Raw genomic sequence first — 22594 nt, 5'->3', positions numbered from 1 at the left:
ACATAAAAAACACTTAAACTGGAGTTCTGTGACAAATTTTAATGGAGCATCAACAGAAGCCGACAGTGGATCAAAACTGCTCACACAGCACGAGCTGCAGGATGATTGATGGACATAACATCAAGGTTACTGATGGTCATTTTCAAGCATGTGACGGTGAAAACAGTGCGACTGACTGTGCTGGGAGTCATCGGGAAAGCACAAATAACCATTTGTTGGTCATTCTGCATTATCTGCTCACAGTTCATTTATCATCAGGGGGATTCTGCAAGATTTCAATTTAAAATTCATGCTGACAAGTTGCTTGTTTTCGCTGAGCTCCACAAATGCCATCGCTCTCCATTAGAGAAGTCTAATGAAGCAGAAATGTCACAAACGTAATCTTGGGGGAAGAAAACTAGCATTGCTTTAGTATCTAACTTTCACATGTGTGGGAATTTCCAAACTCCACATTTTTATTAAATCCTGTTTCATTCATTTGTAATTAGTTTTGCGTTAAACAATTACATGGCACAAAAAAAACAACAGTTATTCTATCATGAAATTAATCCTTGTGCTTGCAAAATAAGTTAAAAAATAAACACATAAAAACCTCTACTAACCCCTCCTTTCACCCCCTCCCCACCGTCGCCTCACCTCCGCAGTTCCTTATGGGCCTTATTTAATTTGGCCTGTGTTCTTCTAGAGGCACTGCCTCAGCCGCCTCATCTCCTCGGGCTGAGGTCCTTAGTGCAGCCTCCGGGCTGCAAGAGATGGGATTTTGACGATTACTTTACCGCCAGGCCCGGTTGAGCAGTTTGACTTCTGCCAGGCGTTTGCTGATCATGGTCGCGAAGAAAAGTGCAAAGAGAACGCTGCTGATCAGCATGTAGTCGTAGTCGTCCTTCAGTACGTCAAACTGCTTTGAGGGATAGACGCGCGTCTGGTAGATGTCGAGACCATATGCCACAACCTGGAAGAAGAAAAATAACATTGTCATATTGATATTAATGGTCTTGACTGCATGTTTGTGAAGGATTACAAATGTATGGCTATTTTATTACTCAGTATTGTGTCGGAAACAAATCTCCGCTCTGGGTGCATCTATTATTTATTTAATTGATAACGAGAGAGCACATTGATGATCAATGTAAACTTGACCATGCTAATTTACATCTGTAGTCCCAAGGCAGGTAACAAAAACGGAAACATTAAAAGTGACAATTTAATTTAAAAGACAAAATACACTGTGTTCTAAACTAATAATAAATACAATATTGTCTTGATTAGAAATGATCATGAAAGATACCCTTAATGCCAGTGGTTGTTAGTTTTCTGAGTTTAAATGGCAAGCAGATATTATGAAATACCATAATAAATGAAGACACAAAGATAAGTAATACAGGTTTCAGAAGATAAACACCACAAATGAAAAATCAGGAAGTTAAAATCAGACACAGTGGCCGTAAAAGTATCATTCTGCCAGAAAGATTTCGAATTTTGTTCTCGTATTTTTGTCCTTATTTTTATGGCAGACTCACCAGGCAGGTTGACTCTAGTCCAGACGGGGCAGTGTAAATTCCTCGCACTCTGGATACAGTCTGATTGTAGTTGATGAACCACTCGGAACGGATGAGCAGCTCAGGCGCGTACGGTATCAGGTTCTCTTCCCTGGAGATCAAGAGAACACGTTAGAGAAAAAAGTCCAAGACATGTTTCAAATCAAACTCGACTGGAAGACGCACCGGCTTTGCTCCGACATTATTTCTGGCCTCCGAGGGTCGAGGAACATCTTGGGTAATGACAAAATCCCTCCAGATGGCAAGCCAACTATGATGAAGAAAACAAAAACATTAGTCTTTTTTTTTTTTTTAATCAAAAGCAACGGGGCAATTCTACTCTACACTGCAGTCCAAAAATGTGGCGCTGGCTTAAACTTACTGAGCAAATGGCGGCTGGTGATGCCCTTCTCGGTCAGTGTGGCCTCCATGGTAGAAATGGAGGAGGGGAAAATGTAAGACTGTTGAAGCACCTGAGGAGCATGTGGCCGGTCCAGTGAGCTGAACACAGTGCTGTTGTAGAGCTCCATCCCTTCATACAGTTCAATGACAGAGAACTCGTTCCTGCGAGACTTGGTGCTCCAGTACTCGTACTGCGGTGTCAAACAGAGGCAGGTGACACATTAGGATAGAACGTAACAAACACCATATTCGTACTGTAACTAAACAAAGAACAACAAAGCAAAACCGGTAAGAGTGACTTGAGCTGTAAATATTACTCACCACCACCCAGTTTTCAGAGTGCACAACATGCACTGGTCCTCTAGTCTTTCTCTGAACAGCCTCATGGATGATGCGACCAGTCACACCATCAATCAGAAGGATCCCGATGAAGCTTCGCTCCGGATGCAAGTCTGTGCTCTCGGTCACCACAGCCAGCAGATTTGGATTTAGGTACTGAGAGCAATTAGATGAAACACAATTCAGCATCTTGATCAAGGCTAAGAAATCTTTATTTTCCAGAACAACCCAACTTTAAAAAAATATTTTCTGCAATAATGCAAATATATACTATTTGGCATATGGCAGACTTTACATGGGAACTATAATGAACCCAGCTGTGTTACTGCTACATTAACCAGACAATCCAAAACTTATGTAGCCAACTACAGTTAGGATACATTGTCTTTTCAGCCACATCTCTCCAAATATGTTAAATATAAACAACCTCCATGATATCGTGTTACTGTTAAGATGTAAAATGGTGCCCAACTTTTCAACAATTCATTTACAAACATACACAACCCAATAAATGACTATGAAAATGGGCTAGTTGACAGTGTTTGTTAAGAAAGTATCTTTTTTGCCATCACAGATTGGACATCTGAAAGGATGATGGATAAAATGATATATTGTATATATTGGCACCACTAGCAGCAGGGCCTAAAACTTGGATGTTTTTTTTCCCACACCACAGATAAAGCTCTACGTGTGGGAAAGACACCTGTTTCTTGTTCATCACACACTATTTGCATTCTGGGATGAGCATTGCAATCTCCAGAATCCTTGACAGAGCTCAGGAGTTTTTTATTGCTTTATTGTTTTGAGCCCTAGTAGAAGAAAACAGGGTTTAATCTCATTCAGCGTCGGTGGTGAAGAGAGGATGTGATTCACTGGGGAAACATTGACACGAGGCACAGTATTTCACGGGAGGGTTTCTGCCGACATCAGCACACAGGGAGTGACTGTCTTTCTGAATGAGGTGGTACAGCGAGAAGTCGAGGTAACGGTGACCAAATAAGAGATATGATATCATTTTCACAATTTAAACACTCCCTCCGAACCAGTGTTAAGAAAGGTTTCAGGGGAAGTTGTCCTACCTTATAGAGGACACTACGGTCTCCCATTACTCTGCCCTGGGAGTGCACATGCTCATTGGGCCTTTTCCCTTTGACCGAGACGATCCTCTGTACCTCGGTTGGCATGACGATCTCCCAGATCAGCTCAGTCGACAAGTCCTGAGTGCACAAAAACATTCAGATTTATTATTTTTGCCAATCAGTCATCGGTCAGTTAAGTATTAATTCATGGTGGCTCCATGTGTCAGCAATATGATCTCCATTTGCTTGTATTGTGCTCTATTGAGTCCCATTCAAGTAAACTCTCTCCTCTATATACTAGGTATTTGTCATTGAAAATATACTTGGCATTCTTAATCACTTTTTCAATATTGAAATAGACTAAAATGATCTCTGCAAATGTAGAAATATGGGAACTATCGTTGTCACCTATGGCAACCAAAGGTCAAGATTGGTGGCAGCTTGGCTTTTCTAAAACATTTCCAAAACATTTGAGCCCTGAAAGAACAGTGAAATAATTCAGCAGCGGTTCACTTGCCGTTCGCAGTCGGTAGCCAGAAAGTTTTCCCTGGTTGGAGTCAACAAGATAAAAGAAGATGGACGAGGCCATCTCCTGGAGCTGCTGAAGTACATTCTTTGTAGAGGGAAACGCAGACACCTGTGGACAAATAATAGATGCATACAAGTTTACAAGTGGCGTGTTGCCCTGATGCACACGGAGACGCAACGTGCCTGCATCTTTATTAGTTAAGACAGAACGCTCATCTGAGTTTGCCACTGACCTTGTACTGGTCATCAACAAGGAGTAAGACTTTAGCGTACTCTTGGTCCATGATCGGCAGCATGAGGGACTGAAGCATCGGCTGAAGCAGAGCAGGTGGGGTGACGTGACTCTTCTTTCCAAAGATGGGATTAAACACATGGAGTGTGGCCAGGCCAGTGTCCTTATGGAAAAAATATAACAAAATAATATTTTTAAAAAATGAATACACACCAATTCACCAGTTACGCCAATGTAGCTGTAGGAGAGTATGCGAATCAGGCATGCTCAGTAGACATTTAAAGTTCTCTCTCTCTTGGAGTCCCTCACTCTGTGCGAGGTACAAAAATGATCAATAGATCTTTCATGGGTAAGTATTGACTTCCACGCTGAATACCTTTAAGCACAGAGCTCTAGTTATCAGATACCTTGTCTTTGATGAGCAGTGTGCACTGTGGCGGGTGAGGGAAGTGGGCAGTGGTCCGCTGCACCATTAGTTTGAAAGCTGCATTAGATGGGATGTTGTCCAGGTAGTGCCTCCATAAAATTGTGCCGGTCTTGCTGTCGATACCAAAGAGCTTAACGAAAAAAAGCAAAAGGGTCAAATTAGAATCTCCTAATTTGTGTTTAATTTCACACAAAAAAAAGAAAGAAACTTGTTTTTCCACAAATGTGCAGCGCAGTTCATCTCTCCTCAAACCGCCACCTTACATTAACCTCCATGAGAGGCTACGCTTTAGTCTCGTACCTTCCCAGATGCAGTAACCATGACCATCATCTTCTGGAGGTTGAACTCGTCTCTGGAGAGGTTCTCAATGGTCACGTCATTTTTGACTAGACTGCGAGGCTTCCGTGCATCGTAGAACAGCTTCCAGAGGTGGGCGATCCAGGCCTGCAGCAAGATGAGCTGAGAGGAGAGCCTCTTCAGCAACATGGACAGCAGGCCGTCTACACAAAACAAGAGTGAACACGGATGCTGCTTAATGACTTTTAGTGGATTGAAAATCACAACTTGGACATTGTGTGATTGTTATTGCAGGAGAAGCACTGGTGTACCATACAACAATAACATGGATATGGCTTTATAGTCAACGACCATATTAATCAAATTTAAAATAAGAAAAGCAGAGAAGTGTGTTACCTTGAATGGCTGAATCCAAGCGAAGCAATAAAGACAAGACAAAGACAAAAGAAAGTGAAGCAAATAGCAACCACGTGGACACACCCAAAGACGTCTGTTTTTACCAAGCCTGTGGCAACCTCAAAAATAACAAAACTACAATTTTGATGATTAAATGCAGGTACCAAGCAGTTGAAGTAAGGATTAAAGAAAAAGCAACATTGAAGTGGACATAACCATGAGTTCTGTATTAGTGAAAATATCAAAATGATGAACCAAGCAAGCTTGAGAAATTACCCCCAAGATTAGGAGCTGCACAGCTGCCGTTCTCAGACATGAAAGGGATTTAGAGAACTACGGAGTGACGGCTTAAAGTAATGGATAAAACACTGGATGTAAATCCGCAATGGTACTTGATGCTGGAAAATAAATTATGGGATTCTGGTTTGACATTTACCGGCCTTTTTGCCAAACTCTCCTTCCAGCTCTGCCTGCGTTCCTGTGAGAGGCAGATCCACCATTTCCATTGTCACCACATCTGAGAGGGCCTCCTCTCTCGTCCACATCACACGCCCTGGAAAACAAGACTCATTATTGTTCTGTAATCATTCATTCCACTTCACACACACCCTGTGACAGTGTGCAGTTTGTGCTGACGCTTTCCGTGGATTCCAACATGAAAGACTCCCCCCACCCCCCTCCCCCCCACGAGCCCGGGAGTGTGTGTACATTATGAAAGCCATGACCCTGTTTACACTCTACGCAGTGGTCTGATGTTGGTGGTAATTATGATGATCGAAAAGTGGAATTTATCTCAATGTTATCATAAGGCAAAGCATGGCTCACAAGTCTCTGCACTTTAGAAACAAGTACTGGATCTCAACAGTAGACACAATGAGTGACCGACGATGCAGAAATCAAACATTTCAAGGGATTTCACCTGTTGGCTATAAATACCATGTGATACCCTACAACCCATGTAGGTACCTGTATGAAAATAACATGCCGAAAAGGTCAAGAAGGGTGTTTGAGGGATCTGACCAAAAAAAACACATGAAAAAAGGTTTCTTATTTTTGTGTTCAGACTTTGGTGCCCCTCAGTGGTAGAATTAAAAAACACACCATGGCAAAAAGTATGGCATGCAAATACCTCAGGTAACAGACTCACAAAGCAGTCTTTCCAACACTACCAAAGCTCCCAGTTTTTTCTACCCATACCTGGCTGCTGTATGAACGTGAGCGTGTGGTCTTCGGTCTGCACCATGGCCCTGTAGCCAACAGAGTCGTCTTTCTTGAGGAATGCTTGTACATACAGCTGGAAGACAGAATACAAACTGTGTCATGATATCAAAAAGAAAACACTGCATGTTTAATAATATTAAACTGTGGGTAAAGTAAATTGATAAAGCCTTGGTGGCTTGACCAGCCAGATATCAAACATGCTGGAGAATCACTGGGAAGAACTTTAACCTCACCTTCTCTGGTTTCCCACCATTAGGATCCAGATTAAAAATCAGTGTTGTGTCTAGAAGTCTGCGTCCACTTTCTGCACTAAAGAGGTTAAGACTGCAAGCCTATAGGGCAGAAAGCAGGTTATCATATGAAGCAAAGGAAAATGCTCTAATCGTGAGGGCAACATAGTTTAGCAGTTCATCTAAACCAACATGCCAATCACACACAGAGACCACCAAGTCTGTGGTAAACCTATTGATGAATACACTGTGGTTTGCCAAGAGAGCACGATGGTAAAAGATGTATTTCTCTTTCACTCACTGTTTTGTTCTTGGGTGACATTACAGCAGCAACAGTCTTCTCTCCAGGGGTAGCAAATGAAACCAGCATGGCCTATAAATCAAGACGAATTAGCTTTTTTTTTTTTTTTTAAATACTGCTCCTTAAAATAACAATTGTAATATCTCAGTATGACCTGCTGAAATTGACCCCTTTTTAAATAACAAAGATGAAGTTACCCAACAATTATGATATATTCGAACAACAAAGTCACATGTAAATTGTAGACATAGTAAGTCACAGTTTTATCCAGCGTGACTTCCAGCACAAGCATTGCAATATCAGACTAAAGTATATCACGCATGAGACCGAGGTAGTAAAACAGTTACGTACAGGCTTGAAGTCTCTCAGTGTAACTATCTGACCACTGTTGAGCTGGAGAAGCAGGTGGTGTTCTGGCCCGAGCTGAAGGAAGAATTCTGACAGCGGCGGGCGAGCTGGGTTGGGCTGGGTGGACACCAGGACTGGTTGGAAGCCGGGAGTGGCTTCAAGTCCCAGAGACTAAAAGAGGAGAAATGGGAGCGTACCGTAAGTAAATTGTGAAATGCATTCACACAGGAAATAAAGAAAATATAAGAAAATAAGGTGGGTATAAAGAGGGACAGCTCCATTGTGTCAAATTGAGACCTGTCCAAACCAGAGAAGAGGACACATCTGGTAATTTTATGAAATAAAAAGCTTTTGGCTTCATTGTGGTGGGTACCTGCAGGGGGATCTGGGTCATCTGTGACTGCACATGCAAGTCAAGCGTGTACAGGGATACAGCTGCTGAGTCCACGCATGTCAACATCCCCTGGCCGATCACTACACAGCTGGCCTGTATGTTGGACAGCCACGGAGCTTCCACTGAGATCTGAGCACAACATGAGCAAAGAATTAAAAGAATTAGGAATTTAGTAAATGTTTTGCAATACTACAAATGTACTTGTTGTATTCAAAACCGTTTGCGTTGCATTTTCACCAAGTATTATGTAAAAATGATATTCTATATAGTCTACAGCATTTTTATGACTCAAGATTACCTGCTTGATTATCTCTCCATCATCCAAACTGTAAGCAACAATTGCAATATGGGAATGAGGAACAACTCCCAGCACATACACTTCACCATTTCCACCAGAATAAACAGCCTGGAAATCCACTGTTTCACTGTTGAGATGAAAAGACAAACAGTTATACAGTGTTAATAATGCTAATATTGGTTGTAAACATAAATGCTTATGCCTTTACACAACAGACACTCCTAATATTACCATTTCTATTTTCTGCAATATGTCAATGCTTGAATTAATAACTTTTATGGACTTATCTATCTATTGATTCATTTATTTTTCCAAATCTTGTCATTTAAGTAGTCACTTAAAGAGAGTCCCACTTTTTTCACAACACTATTTTCACACAACATTTTTTTTTAAACAATTTATTATTCAAAACATTTAATGTTTGTATATATGTGTTGAGAGGATTATACATTTCAGGGGAGAAGTTTGGTTCACAAAGACAGACATATATTAACGTATATGTAGACAAAATTCTGGTTTCAATGTTGACCCAATGACATTAAAAAAATATCTCTACTTGCCTTTCCGGTAGATTCTCGATCCATTTTTGATGACCATTAGAAAGGTAATGGAGAGAGATGACAGTTTTCTTTAAAACAGCCACGTGCTTCACGGTGTCTTGATATCCAACTAAACATGCGGACTGGAAACTAAAGTGTGGAACAAAAAAAGAGAGTCAACATCTGTTCAAAATACAGGCAATTCTTAACTTAACAGACACCTGCTGTTAATCAAGGAGGTAACCACCTGCCAGAGTCCAGCACAATCTCCCAGTTTAAACCCCCAATATTTATGTCCCAGGAGCGCAGCTGGCGGCCATCACCAACCACCAACACCGCATCTAGGAGACAAGAACAGTTTAAAGAGCTTTCTGCTTTCAATTGGTTAACTGAAAAGGTCAAAACTCGAGCAACACTTTTAATACATAGAACAATTTTATTATAAGACAATAGGGGAACTCAAACTCTGTAAGCTCAACTGCAATGACTGAATCACCTTGTCCATGTTGCAAAAGAGCGTCAATGTTTCCCTCGGGCCCAGTCATATCCACATGTCGCCAGACTGTAACAGACAGTGAATAAGAACACAAAGTATGTCAACTGAGAGACGGGTTGTCTTTCTGTACTTGGCTCTACTACAAAGTACTCACAGAGTTCTCCAGTCCTGGTATTGATTGAAGCGAAAACATTGTTCTCAGTTGCCAAAAGCACCTTTTTTGATGACTGCACATGTGTGTCGAAATGGGAAAAGCGAACCTTGCCAATATATTGCTGCCTCCTGTTAATCACAAAAGAGAAAACAACCTGTCAAAAACCAAACAACCTCATATATAATTATAGCTGGTTATAATAATGCTGATCAGTGCAGCGATACCTATGGGAATCAACCTGAGTGTTACACAAAAAGCTATTTTTTAAAAGGGGGAAATACTGTTGGATTGCACACTTGGTACAATCTGATTGGTTAAAATGCTTACCAAAAATGTATAAATCCATTTCAATCACATTTACTGTCACACATGTAGCTTACTAGATCTTTGGTTTCCCAAATACACAATCGTTAACAAGCCAACAGCTCCAGCAGTAAGCTAGTTGATGTAATTTATTGTCTTGTTTTTTTTAGATCTTTTGTAAATATCGGTTCTCTGAAACCAAGTCCAGCCCAAACACACCGGGTCGCAGCTCGGGGCTATGACAGGTGTTAGCATGAGCATTTCCACATTAAAACATGGCCCTAAACAATATGCATGTTTGATCGTTCTCCAGACGCCTCTTACCAGTCAAACTTCCCTACTTGATCCTCAAACACAGCCTCGATAGTGCTGCATAACAGGATACATTTCAGACAAAACCAAATTAGCTTTGCCATTGCAGCAGTAGCTTTAGTTTGTTCTTCAAGAAAAGGAGGAAGCCGGAAGTCAACGTGCTTCCTTCTCACATAGTGATTGGACGGTGCTGCCCCCTGCAGGGCAGAATGGTACACGACTTCAATAAATGTGAAGGAGGGATCACAAAGAAAAAAACTGTTTGAAACATGTTCAACTTTCATATGTCCACAAAAGTTATCATACAAAATCAAACACGCCTTTGTCCAAGAGATTTCCTATGCACAAATTCTACTTTTTGTAATTCTAAATTTTATGAATTTGACTTGTAATGTGTGTACATTATTGATATTGCAAGGAATTGCAAAAACCCATGTGCACTAAAGGTTATTGATACTGCAAGGAATTTAAGGTTAAAAAGGGATAATAATAATATATTATAATACTATAATACTTTGTGTATAAAGATTGCTGTAAACAAAAACAAAAAATGTAGCAATATTGAAGACAAACAAATATCTTGTTAGCCAAGCTAATCCCCTAAGAGTTCAACAATACAACTCTGAGGCTGTAGTTACATTTTACACATTCTCCCTTATCTAAATACCTTTTGTTTACGCAGTCAGAAATTGGGATGAAGGAGACTAGACTTCTTCACATGGTTGCTGCTCAGATTTCAGATGTCTGTCAAATCTTCGTAAATAAAAAAAAACATACATGAGTAGCCTATTAATTTACAGAAATAGCCACGATAAAATACACACTGCCTTGTTACATGGGAACGATGCAATGACTAAATATAATACATAAGTGACCTGTATAACCCTGTATGAGGTATTTGTATTATCTGTATATGGCATAAAATGTAATGAAAGGGCATTATTGAATTTGTCTGAACTAATTGGGAATTGTATTAACCCTGGGATGAAAAACTGTTAATTGGGGGCAAACTGAGAAATGTATTTGTTGAAAATATTGTCTTGACTTATGTGCCTTGAGCGCCCCCTGTGGTTTACCTTCACCTCTCTTCTTTCAATATAGTGTGTTGTGAGCGCCCCCTGTGGTTTACCTTCACCTCTCTTCTTTCAATATAGTGTGTTGTGAGCGCCCCCTGTGGTTTACCTTTACCTCTCTTCTTTCACTACAGTAGTGTGCTATGTGTTGTGAGCGCCTCCTGTGGTTTACCTTTACCTCTCTTCTTTCACTACAGTAGTGCTGTGAGCGCCCCCTTGTGGTTTACCTTTACCTCTCTTCTTTCACTACAGTAGTGCTGTGAGCGCCCCCTGTGGTTTACCTTTACCTCTCTTCTTTCACTACAGTAGTGCTGTGAGCGCCTCCTGTGGTTTACCTTTACCTCTCTTCTTTCACTACAGTAGTGTTGTGAGCGCCCCCTTGTGGTTTACCTTTACCTCTCTTCTTTCACTACAGTAGTGTGCTATGTGTTGTGAGCGCCTCCTGTGGTTTACCTTTACCTCTCTTCTTTCACTACAGTAGTGCTGTGAGCGCCCCCTTGTGGTTTACCTTTACCTCTCTTCTTTCACTACAGTAGTGTTGTGAGCGCCCCCTTGTGGTTTACCTTTACCTCTCTTCTTTCACTACAGTAGTGTGCTATGTGTTGTGAGCGCCTCCTGTGGTTTACCTTTACCTCTCTTCTTTCACTACAGTAGTGTTGTGAGCGCCCCCTTGTGGTTCACCTTTACCTCTCTTCTTTCACTACAGTAGTGTTGTGAGCGCCCCCTTGTGGTTTACCTTTACCTCTCTTCTTTCACTACAGTAGTGTGCTATGTGTTGTGAGCGCCCCTTGTGGTTTACCTTTACCTCTCTTCTTTCACTACAGTAGTGTTGTGAGCGCCCCCTTGTGGTTTACCTTTACCTCTCTTCTTTCACTACAGTAGTGTTGTGAGCGCCCCTTGTGGTTTACCTTTACCTCTCTTCTTTCACTACAGTAGTGTGCTATGTGTTGTGAGCGCCTCCTGTGGTTTACCTTTACCTCTCTTCTTTCACTACAGTAGTGTTGTGAGCGCCCCCTTGTGGTTCACCTTTACCTCTCTTCTTTCACTACAGTAGTGTTGTGAGCGCCCCCTTGTGGTTTACCTTTACCTCTCTTCTTTCACTACAGTAGTGTGCTATGTGTTGTGAGCGCCCCTTGTGGTTTACCCTCGCCTCTCTTCTTTCACTACAGTAGTGTGTTGTGAGCGCCTCCTGTGGTTTACCTTCACCGTCTCTTCTATGGGAGTTCAAGATGGCGTCGAGCGGAGGAGATGGGGAACACGAATGGACTGCGGCGGTTCGGCCGCTGTTATCAGCTTCGTACACCGCGTTTGAAACGAAGGAGCTACCTCAGCTTATCGGGTCTATAATAAACAGGTAACCGGTGACATGTCAACACATTGCGTGTCTTTAGTTGCCCAAACACGAGCCGTGTCCAGCCATGGGTGAGCTGGCTCGCTAGCTAACTTAGCAGCTAGCTGCTACTTGAGCTTAACTTGTATTGGCAGCGAGTCAGTTGCTGACGCTAATGTGCTAATGTTAGCGAACTTACTCTAAATGCTACTCCCTTTGCGCAGGCTGGTTACTAAAAACTGTATGAAACACGACCCGGCTTGCGACGAGGGGACATCGGTCTTTAATGTGGTGTCGTTGCTGTGCAGTCGTCAGTCGACGTCGCAGTGTAACGTTAAGAAAATGTGCCTCATCATTAGCTAGCTAACACAAACATTAGCCAGCGGGCCTCCAGAAGGACGTAGCTCTGAACTAGACGGAGTGAGTGTTTAACTATCAGGTGGCTAAATTCGGGTATGTTTTGAGTCGTATCCAGGCTTGTCACGTCAACAGACACGTTGTACATGAAGTGATTAATAGTGTTGTCGGTTTAACTGTTGTGTGTCTGTAGTTGGGATGGAAGTAGGCGGGGTCCTTGGCACGTTACACTCTACTCTCTTTTGGATGATTAGTGATGTGTCATCGTGAATGTATTTACAATAAAACTACATTTAACGTTAGTCGATATTGCTGCTGTGTAATTAAACGCCAGGTTACGTGTCTTGATGGAAACGTGCCCCGGTTGGGCCACACTTAGGAATCTGGTGCAGTGGCTGTCACGCAGGGGGAACTTGTTTTTGGGGACAGGATAAACGTCAGTTATCTACGGGAACCTTTCGTTGTTTTTATCGTAAAACGCGCACATTTCGCCCCGCAAACTACCGGTCCGTCACCTTTTTGAAGGGACGATCACACGTTTCACAGCAGCCAGGTTGTCTTTGCACCTGCTGCTCATTGTCAGTGGAGGTATCAGCTGATCCCTCTGGGTAAATACCCGGAAAGCGTCTGGCAATGTTTTACGGTTTCATTTCCCCAAAGCAACACTCACCTGAGAACATAAGCAGCAATACTACTACCAGACCTTTAGTTTCGTTTTCCAAAGAATCGTCCAACTTGTTCAGCAATGTTTTAGTGACAATATAACTCTTAAACAGCGTGAACATGATAGTTAGATAATACAGAGTACTACAACAGTAGTGTGATATTTGAAAAGAAAATGTTTATGTTTACAACTGGAATGTTTTGGTCTTTTGCTTCAAGGGTGCTGTGTCTATATTGGCATATTTCAGTGATGTGCGATCGGGAGAACTGGAGACTGTCTTGATGAGCAAAATATTCTCATATTGTGGCACATTGAAGTGGTTTTCTACTGTCACTTGATCACATTGATGTTTTAAAGGCTTCAGAAAAAAATCAATAATATAGACCTATAGATAATTCAAGACATGCTGTTCATGTCTCTTTGGTGAACTGATGGTGCACAGATTGGTCTCTGGCAACAAAGCTGGCCTTCCTTCTGTCTGAAAGTATGTGATGAGATTGAAGAGGTGTCATATGGTCTTGGCAGTTTAAGTGGCAGTTCGAGATGGTGTAGGACTCTGTTGAGGTCTGTCAGTAGAAACATTACATCAGATGTGTGTTTTCACATGTTCTTCAGACACCAAAAGAGTTATGCTTAACTGCATAATTAAACACATGTTTTCCCTGGAGACAAACTGCAAGTAGCCAAAAAGCAGATATGTCAGACATTTTAGAAGATATAATGAAGATTTAAAGGCTTTGCTGTTGCATGAGGTCAATGGACAATGTATTGTCACCATATTGACAGCTACGGCCAGTTGTGTTTTCTTATCTTAAAACACTATCATGGTTTGTGAAATGCCTACAGGTGTGCCTATAGCATAATATTTTTCCAGGCCTGTTTAGGAAGCTTTAAATGTTGTGAATCAGCATCCACATGAAAGGCAACATAATCAATATTCCATATTAATCCAAAGGAAACATGTATCATCATCTGGGCAGTGTTGATATTTGTAAATATATATATATATATTTTTTTATGGTTTGTACGAAGCTTTTGGACAGTTGCTAAATAATAATAATAATAATAATGTTTCCTTTATTAATCCCTCAGTGGGGACATTCTTTTCTGCATTTGACCCATCCTTAGTTATTAAGGAGCAGTGGGCTGCAGTGAAGCACCTGGGGAGCAACTGGGGGTTCAGTGTCTTGCTCAAGGACACTTGTTGACCCAATGTTATAACTAAATGTTATAGGTGGTATTAAGTTCATTGGACTTAAGTGTCTCACATTCAAACATCCTTATCTTTCTGTGTGGTCTCTTCTAACTCTTCTGTGTAAACAAAAATGCTATACATGTTCTACATAAATTCATATTTGACTGTTTAATGAGATAATTCCCATGTCATTTGCAGTGAAACAGACATCCTTCACCACGATAAACAATATGAACCTTTCTACTCATCCTTTGTGGCACTCTCTGCACACTACATCACCACAGTATGTGGGCAGAGTATGTATCTTTCATTTTCTTTTCAGTGCAATAGAAATGGCTACTGACATTGAGCCCAAATATTTGAATTTCACAGGTTGTTTCTTCAAGCTGGCAAATTACTTTTCCTCTGTCTCTCTAGTACCGAGAAATCAGCTTCTTTCGGTTGCTGCGGCGTGTAAAGTATTGATTGAATTCTCATTGCTGCGCTTGGAAAACCCAGATGAGGCATGTGCGGTATCACAGGTGAGAGAAACAAACTGCATGGGAGATTGTCGTGTAGGACAGCATTCAACTGATTTGAGTTTTTTTCAGTTTCAAGGAGATGGGACTAGCCACAGACAAAATATAGCTATGTTTTCTCTGTCAGCCACTTTGTCTCGATTGAGTTGTTCTTGCCTGTTTGTTTTTACATTTTGATTAGTTAATTAGATATTGACTTGCTTTTTCTGGTCAATTCTGTAAGTTCTTGGTTTCGAAAGGATATTATTTACTTGGGTAATACTGTTAATTTTTCCTCAGAAACACCTGATTCTTTTAATAAAAGGACTTTGCACTGGCTGCAGCAGACTAGATCGCACAGAAATCATTACTTTCACGGCAATGATGAAATCTGCCAAGTTGCCTCAAACCGTCAAGACCCTTTCTGATGGTAAGTGTCCCTTGAAGCTTTGTTTATATCCGCGTAGAGCCAAATGTCGGTTGTGATTATGCCATTTTCTGGCGCAGGTGCCTTGTGTAGGCTTCACTAACGCAAGTATAAACTAAGCCATATGCAGCTATTTTCAACCACTGATGGGCCTCAGAGCGCCATCCAGTGGGCCACGGTGGTAACATTAGCTACTTATGCAGGGGCGCTAAATGGATTGTTTTTTAAAATCAGAAAGTGATTTGGGAGACAGCCCTGTGCCAGTACAAGCCCCAATTGTGTGGTGAGGAAATACGGTCCTGAATACATTACATTTTCATTCATAAAGGCAGGCAATCATGGTTGAGGGTAAGCAGAAAATGTGTTTTGGTCATTACGGCTGACAGTGGAATAACACATATTTACAGCCCAGTTTATTTGTTGTCCTTTTTTGTCATGTTTTATTTTCTTATTTATTTGTTGTTTGTCCTCACTAAAAATTTAGAAAATTGGCAGAATCATCCCACAGGCGGTTTTGCGAAACAAGAAATATTCAAACCTTTGGTATGTAAAAAATGGTGTTCTTCCTTGTTCATTTAATAGTGGAAGATCAGAAGGAGATGCCCAGTGCTGTAAACCCAGAGCTTCGACATAAAGAAGTACAAATGAACTTCTTCAATCAACTGACTTCAGTTTTTAACCCTGACCTTACCACCATCTTGGCCTCCCCGTCAGCATCACACATGCAGGTAAGTGTTACAGATCAGCCTTTGCCATATACAAAATTAAAATCTCCATACGATTGTAATTAATCATGACTTTTGTGTTTTAAAAAAAACTCAAATGATAGGCTGAGAGTGATTGCGATGACCAAACCACAGATCAAGCTATTCAGGCCAAAATGAAAAACGCCTTCGTCTCTCAGAATGTGTCAAGCTTACAGGAACTCGGTGAGTGGTTTTGCTTTGTTGGAGGACCTTTTTTATTTTATAAACACTCCGTTCACGGTTATTATTTTTACTATGTGATTACGTGTCTTGATTCAAAAGCTTTCCCCGGCAGTTTGTGTTGAAACACGATGAATGAACAATTCCTGAGGCTTTTGATTATATCAGTAAAGCTATAAAGTTACAGCCTTGGAGGCATTTAGAATATTAATTAGATGCTGTAATTTCCAAATTGAATTGGAATATGTTGGGCCTTTCTGTGTTATCTATTTGCTTATTATGTCAGTAAATGTATAAAACAGAGACACACTGTTTTAAGCATGAAACCCGAATCAGCTGCTGGTAATTTCACAGAATGTTGTTTTAGTGCCAAATTTTTTTTCTAGAGCTAATAATTCCTTTTTTCCATAATTTATATTCCAGGTGGGTCTGAGAAGTTGCTACGAGTGTGCCTCAACCTGCCCTACTTTCTGCGCTACATCAACCGTTTCCAGGATGCTGTATCAGCCAACTCTTTCTTCATCATGCCTGCTACGGTGGCTGATGCCACTGCTGTCCGCAATGGGTAATTTAATAAAACTGATTGTCAAATTTGTTAGTATTTAAAATGTTATGATAATTTATACTGTTATATTATTTTTAAGGCGCAATATTATCTGTTTATTTTTTATCTGTATTTGATTACTAGTGGATTTTGTTTTTCTCTCAAACATTCAATTACCTTTCCGTTCTTAAAACCCATACCCAGATTTCATTCGCTGGTGATAGACGTAACCATGGCTTTGGACACACTTTCCCTGCCTGTACTGGAGCCCTTGACACCAGGAAGATTACTGGATATGACTGTGCTGGCTTTGAGCTGTCTCTATGCTGGTAGGTGATAACTCCCTGTAGGTAAAACAAAATTCTTCAGTCAGCAATTCAGACGCGTAGGAATTGTAGACGGAACAGCGATACCAAATATCTTCTCCAAACAATAGACTATAAAGCAGTGCAATACGACATGTGTTTGAATGTAATTGCAGCAACTGGAAAAACCACTACTGTGCCATCCCCACTTTAATCCATTACTGAATGTATTAGTATTGAGTCAAATTGGTAAATAAAATGTTTTTACCTATTTAGGTGTGAGTGTGGCCACTTGCATGGCCATTCTACAGGTGGGTAGCGGCTTGCAGCTTCGCACAGCCTCCACTGGGTCGAAAGAGGAGGACTATGAAAATGACGCAGCCACAATTGTCCAGAAATGTGTGAGTATTATGAGTGCAACATTCTCAATGTATGCTCACATATTAGTCATGAGACACAACTTGGTGCTACATCGAGACTTTTTTCACGAACTTGTATATTTCTACTCACACGTTTTAAATAGGCCCAGAAAGTTACTTGTTGACTTACTTCAAAAGGGGAGTTGAATTTGGGGAGATATGTTTACCGTATTATCGTTGTCTCATATTTTGCATTGCATCATATTTCTACCCTTAATGACTTCCATGTTGGCATTTTTAACACGATACAGTACCTTTAAAATAGTAACAAGTACAAAATGTTTGTTTGCAATAGCTGGAGATCTATGAAATGATTGGACAAGCCATCAGCAACTCCCGCAGAGCTGGAGGAGAGGTGAGTACTCGGGTTCAGTGCCATACAAGAAGAGTACAAAATAAGAGTTAGTGCCTTTTTTGACTGGGCCACTTCCGAAGTGCACTGTTTTTTAAGTTTAAGCAAAGAAATGTGTCAGATTAACTATATTTTTGGTGATCTTTTTAAAATTTTATTTTTACTTATCTGTGTACTCTAGCATTATCAGAACTTCCAGCTGCTTGGAGCCTGGTGCCTATTAAACAGCCTGTACCTGATTCTTAACCTGAGCCCCACCGCCCTGGCGGATAAAGGCAAAGAGAAGGATCCTCTGGCTGCCCTGCGTGTCCGTGATATTGCTGCTCGCACCAAGGATGGCGCGGGATCGCCTAAACTTGGTCCTGGCAAAGGGTAATTTCTCGTGAATACAAAATCAGTTGTTATAGTGTTTCTAGGGTCACTGTGGCTCAGTTTTGTCTTGTTTTTTGATGTGTCATTTATGCAATAAAATCTCAGACATTTTATTCAGTTGGTTATTTATAAATTAAAAAGCAAGAACTGTATATCTCTGATATGTAATGGTTATTTTATTTTATTACATTTTAAGAAAATGGTCACACTTGAAATGTGATTTGTATGCATTCATTATTGTTGTCCTTTTCTTTTTTTCCTTAAGGCACCAAGGGTTTGGTGTTTTGTCCGTTATCTTGGCAAACCACGCCATCAAACTTTTGACTTCGCTTTTCCAGGATCTGCAAGTTGAGGCTTTGCATCGGGTAAGTCGAGCAAAAATCTAAATACACACACTATTCGTTGTATTTTAAAGTCAATTTTTATTATTTTACAAAAAGTGTTTTACTGTTGTACCGATCACATCATATAAGCGCAAGTCATTGTAGCGATTGTATACATAAAACCTCTGCTAAAAACATTACAATGAGTGTAAAGGTCAACTTGTTTTCATCTCATTCTGTATGGCTTCTCAATTTTTTGGGCCAAATCATTTCCCGTGTTTTATAGTAAACAAAAGGAAATATACATGTTTAGAATCCAGTCAAACTTTATTTGACTATTCTAGTCTTGAAATATTACTCATTCACTGTAGCTGTATGCAGAGCATCACTTGTATAGAAATAAAGTCGAGAAAATGTAATAATGACTAAGGAAGGTTGTCTGATTTGCTTAAATAAAATCATGCTTGAAACATGCAAAGAAAACTTTAACAAACATATGCAAAAGGAACCTTCTATTTCTTGAAAGCCATGTTTCCTGCAGTGTTGTGCGAGTGATGGGCCACCAGCTGAGCTCAACATCATGGCACAGAGCACTTCCATCCAGAGGGTCCAACGGCTCATTGACTCTGTCCCCCTGACCAATCTACTCTTCACCCTTCTCTTCACTTCCTACAAAAAGGTGCGCTCATTATATATTTATATGCCTGCAATTTGCATAATTGCAGGTAATTTCACCATCGCGAATATAAAAGTGCTTGATCAGTCGGCTTCCCTCAAGGGGAGAGACTCATTTTCACAGCCTATGTTTATTTCTAGAGACTTTGCTTTTTAATTTTGTTTGATAAGAAAACATTTCTTCAAGTAATTATATTTAATCTATGCAATGCAACATAACGCACATGTTAACGTAGTTGAGAAAGACATATGTGTAACTAAATACAGATGGAGACAAATACTGTGATACATGTTGTGGTGATGGCATGATGGAACAAACAGTTTCGTTCTCTCTTTTGTTGTTGCCTTGTCAATAAAATTGGTGTCTGATGACCAAAAAGTATGATCATCATTAAGACTGTTTTGTTTGTCTTGCTTCCATTAGGCTTGTGTTCTCCAACGCCAGAGGAAAGGCTCAGTCAGTAGTGACGCCAGCGCTTCTACAGATTCAAACACCTACTATGAGGATGATTTCAGCAGCACAGAGGAGGATAGCAGTCAAGGTACTTTATCATTATGCATTTCAGCATTTACTTCAACACATTAGAAAGCCATCATACCTCTGGCTGTTTGGACATACCTTTTACTTCAAATTTTGCACTGATGAAACAATAAACATATTTTTCATTGTGTGTGTATATATTGGAACAGCAGCACTATACATTCTTGTCATTAAGGAGACAATTGTCAACAAGGAGATAATGTCTTGCATGAATTAGTCGCATTCAAATATTAACAAAGGTATTTAATAGCAAGATTATAATTAAGAATATGTTTAATTTAAAGAAATTTAAATGAGGACATAATGTAACTGTAGGTGTGATGGAGGCACCCAATTTACTCATCACTAAATAGGTAAATGGGCCAACAAGCCAATATCCCCGAACCTTTGTATAATGCCTTCGGGGTATGCCTCAGATTTCTCTTCATGTTGAGTTTGAGTGAGTGTCAGTGCTGCGCTATATCAGTGAAACTGGTGTGCGGTCAGTGGACCAGTCAGTCAGGTTTTTGAAGCAGTGAGAAGGGTAAACAAACACACACGCACACGCACGCACTACATGTCATTCAAATTTGTGTCCTTTGATCACACAATGCGACAGTGTAGATGACAGTGTCTACTATTTCAGCAGAGAGAAGACAGGAGAAGACAAGTGCAGCTTGTGTCTCAGGTCAGCAGTTTTCTGTCCTCAGGTCAAAGACTTGGTGTCCACTTCACTGTCCTAGATTCATTTTGTTATTGTTTGTCTCACAATGTAGGCTCCGAGCTGTTGCCCTAATAGCTTAGAGAATGACAGAGCCACAGATGAAAAGGCTTTTAGCAAAAGTCTGAAAGGTGCTTTTGACTGAAATTAACGTGAGAATGACTGTTTTGTCAAAGAGATTCATCTGTGGCTCAGTATGGTTCAAAGGACAATACCAGCAGTGTTGACATGTGGGAGCTAATTATTGTTTTTGCAAGCATTCAAATCTTAGAGCTGGGTAAAGAATAAAAAAGTTGCTGATGCCAACATCAATTGTCACTGACAAACTACATTTTGCTCCTCGGCTGAGTAGGTTGACCAAAGGGCTTTCAAGAGCTGTGTCACAAAAAAACCATTTGTCATCCAGTCTGTGCCCCTACCTTGTCCTGGTAAAAATACAGACTTGTATTTTACGTTTTTGTACGATTAGTAATTAATCAATACCGAGGTAAATATTTTTAAATGATTGTGGTAATATTCCCACGCCCTATCTCAGATCTTATTTTATTTTTTCATTGACATCACATTCTTCTTACTTATCATTGCATTACTTGTCAGACATGTTGGAAAATAACCTCCAATACTAAAATAATGTAGGACCCATGTCAAAACAGTGGTATTATTCTTGAACACAATAAATGCAAGTTGTGCTTGTAAAGTATGGGCTTGAAACACACTGCTACGTCTTGCTGTCACCGGGAATATTAGATTTTTGTATGTTGCATGCAGCTGTGAATATCAACTTAAAGTGATATTCTTTTAACACTTAAACATTGTTTCTTGTTTCTGTTTAAATTAATATGTAGATACCTCAACTGGGTAAATCAGCTGTGAGATGTTTTCAAGTCTAATGTTGCTACAATATATTTAATTGACTCATAGCTACTGAAATATAGCATTGCTGTGTTGGAGGATCAACTCTCTGTAGGAAGAAGGCTTGCACAGTTATCTGTGCCCAAGCATCAAACCACATCTTTGAGTCCTGGTTTTGGATTTCTGGTAGAGAGCACTGATGCTTCCATAGTTCTGGGAAACTTAGGCGACATCCACACTACTATGTTTCCTTTTTAAAAGGCATATCTTTTGCTAACAGCCAGGACGACGAGGGATTTTAAAGGATTACAGAAGTTGCTGACCATGTTGACTATGCTAGCAGCTGTTGTGAAGTTACATTTTATAATGCTCCTACTGCATACATGTGGAGGCTCAAGCTCTTTTTGGAGCGATCAGCAAGCTGCGTGTCTCGCGGCATTATCAGCCCAACGGAGCGGACCTTTGAAGTCACTGTTGGTAGCTTTGAATAGGGCAATTGACACAAAACGGAGGACCTTCATTCTCTTAATGCTCATTTGTTTCTGCACAACTATTGTGAAGTCCACCAGAATACTGTAAACGAACAAAAGCATAAATGCTCTCCAGTTTGACAGCAACTTTCAGCCTCTCAGCAGAGCGACAAGTGTGACAACGCAACCCAGGAAACGAGTGAAATGTGTTGACCAAACGTATTGACCCCTAATCTAGTAAACTTCAACGTGCTGAAAGTTATGGCTAAAAGGTAGATGAAACCTAAGAACCAAAAGAACCCGTTAAACACCTGAAGAGGGAAACAGTCAAACTGAAGAAAGAGACCGTTGGGGACTCAAAGATTTAGTTGCTTTCTTTGCATATTCTCTTAGATAAGACAATTATATTTTAATGTCTGTGTTAATGTGCATCAGTTCAGATCAAGTCCCTGAAAATGAATCACATGGAATGTTGTTTTAGTGACTTTGACATTTTATAATTACACCAACACAATGCTTTCTGCTATTTAATAATGCAGCAGATACTGTTCATTAGAGCTAAATATAGGTCAGTGTCAACCTGAATAGCATTGTCGGTTTAATTGTTGCCAATAGCATGTATGAATATACTACTACGTGGAACCTTTTTAGTTTTTTAGCAACTGGCGTTACATAGGATAGAGCTCATGCTGTAGTGGTTCCCTATCATTTCACTGCCTCTTGTAATGGCAAGTATTT

At 40.4% G+C, this 22594-nt stretch overlaps 2 protein-coding genes across 9 annotated transcripts in view; one reads left to right on the top strand and one right to left on the bottom strand.

Moving 5' to 3' along the window:
* Window positions 1–24: 24 nt before the first annotated feature.
* emc1 (ER membrane protein complex subunit 1) lies at window positions 25–12588 on the bottom strand. The gene is made up of 24 exons (XM_034536628.1): window positions 12108–12588; window positions 10502–10587; window positions 9847–10031; window positions 9220–9347; window positions 9066–9131; window positions 8817–8910; window positions 8591–8719; window positions 8031–8157; window positions 7712–7861; window positions 7342–7509; window positions 6991–7062; window positions 6693–6791; window positions 6436–6532; window positions 5675–5791; window positions 4846–5045; window positions 4526–4675; window positions 4120–4281; window positions 3876–3995; window positions 3359–3496; window positions 2262–2435; window positions 1921–2131; window positions 1725–1809; window positions 1521–1650; window positions 25–952 (listed from the first exon to the last, which is right to left on the bottom strand). The coding sequence occupies exons 3-24, from the start codon at window positions 9936–9938 to the stop codon at window positions 773–775; spliced, it is 2889 nt and encodes a 962-aa protein (XP_034392519.1). The 5' UTR covers window positions 9939–10031; window positions 10502–10587; window positions 12108–12588; the 3' UTR covers window positions 25–772.
* Window positions 12069–22594, top strand: part of ubr4 (ubiquitin protein ligase E3 component n-recognin 4) — a 48811-nt gene continuing 38285 nt past the window's right edge. For 5 of the 8 annotated variants that reach the window (XM_034536624.1, XM_034536623.1, XM_034536620.1 and 2 more), the window contains exons 1-14: window positions 12097–12261; window positions 14652–14749; window positions 14871–14974; window positions 15251–15380; window positions 15960–16105; window positions 16207–16306; window positions 16727–16868; window positions 17052–17176; window positions 17429–17553; window positions 17867–17926; window positions 18105–18295; window positions 18561–18660; window positions 19145–19297; window positions 19718–19835. In XM_034536624.1, coding sequence (XP_034392515.1) covers window positions 12137–12261; window positions 14652–14749; window positions 14871–14974; window positions 15251–15380; window positions 15960–16105; window positions 16207–16306; window positions 16727–16868; window positions 17052–17176; window positions 17429–17553; window positions 17867–17926; window positions 18105–18295; window positions 18561–18660; window positions 19145–19297; window positions 19718–19835 — 1717 coding nt within the window. In that variant the 5' untranslated portion in view covers window positions 12097–12136. Of the gene's footprint in view, window positions 12262–14651; window positions 14750–14870; window positions 14975–15250; window positions 15381–15959; window positions 16106–16206; window positions 16307–16726; window positions 16869–17051; window positions 17177–17428; window positions 17554–17866; window positions 17927–18104; window positions 18296–18560; window positions 18661–19144; window positions 19298–19717; window positions 19836–22594 lie in introns of all 8 variants that reach the window. The other 3 variants (XM_034536625.1, XM_034536621.1, XM_034536626.1) reach the window with 2 other exon arrangements.

Source organism: Cyclopterus lumpus, chromosome 7 (genome assembly GCF_009769545.1).
Source record: "Cyclopterus lumpus isolate fCycLum1 chromosome 7, fCycLum1.pri, whole genome shotgun sequence".
Taxonomy (NCBI): Eukaryota; Metazoa; Chordata; class Actinopteri; order Perciformes; family Cyclopteridae; genus Cyclopterus; species Cyclopterus lumpus.
Note: the sequence above shows the minus strand (reverse complement) of the source record. Positions and strands in the feature narration are given on the sequence as shown.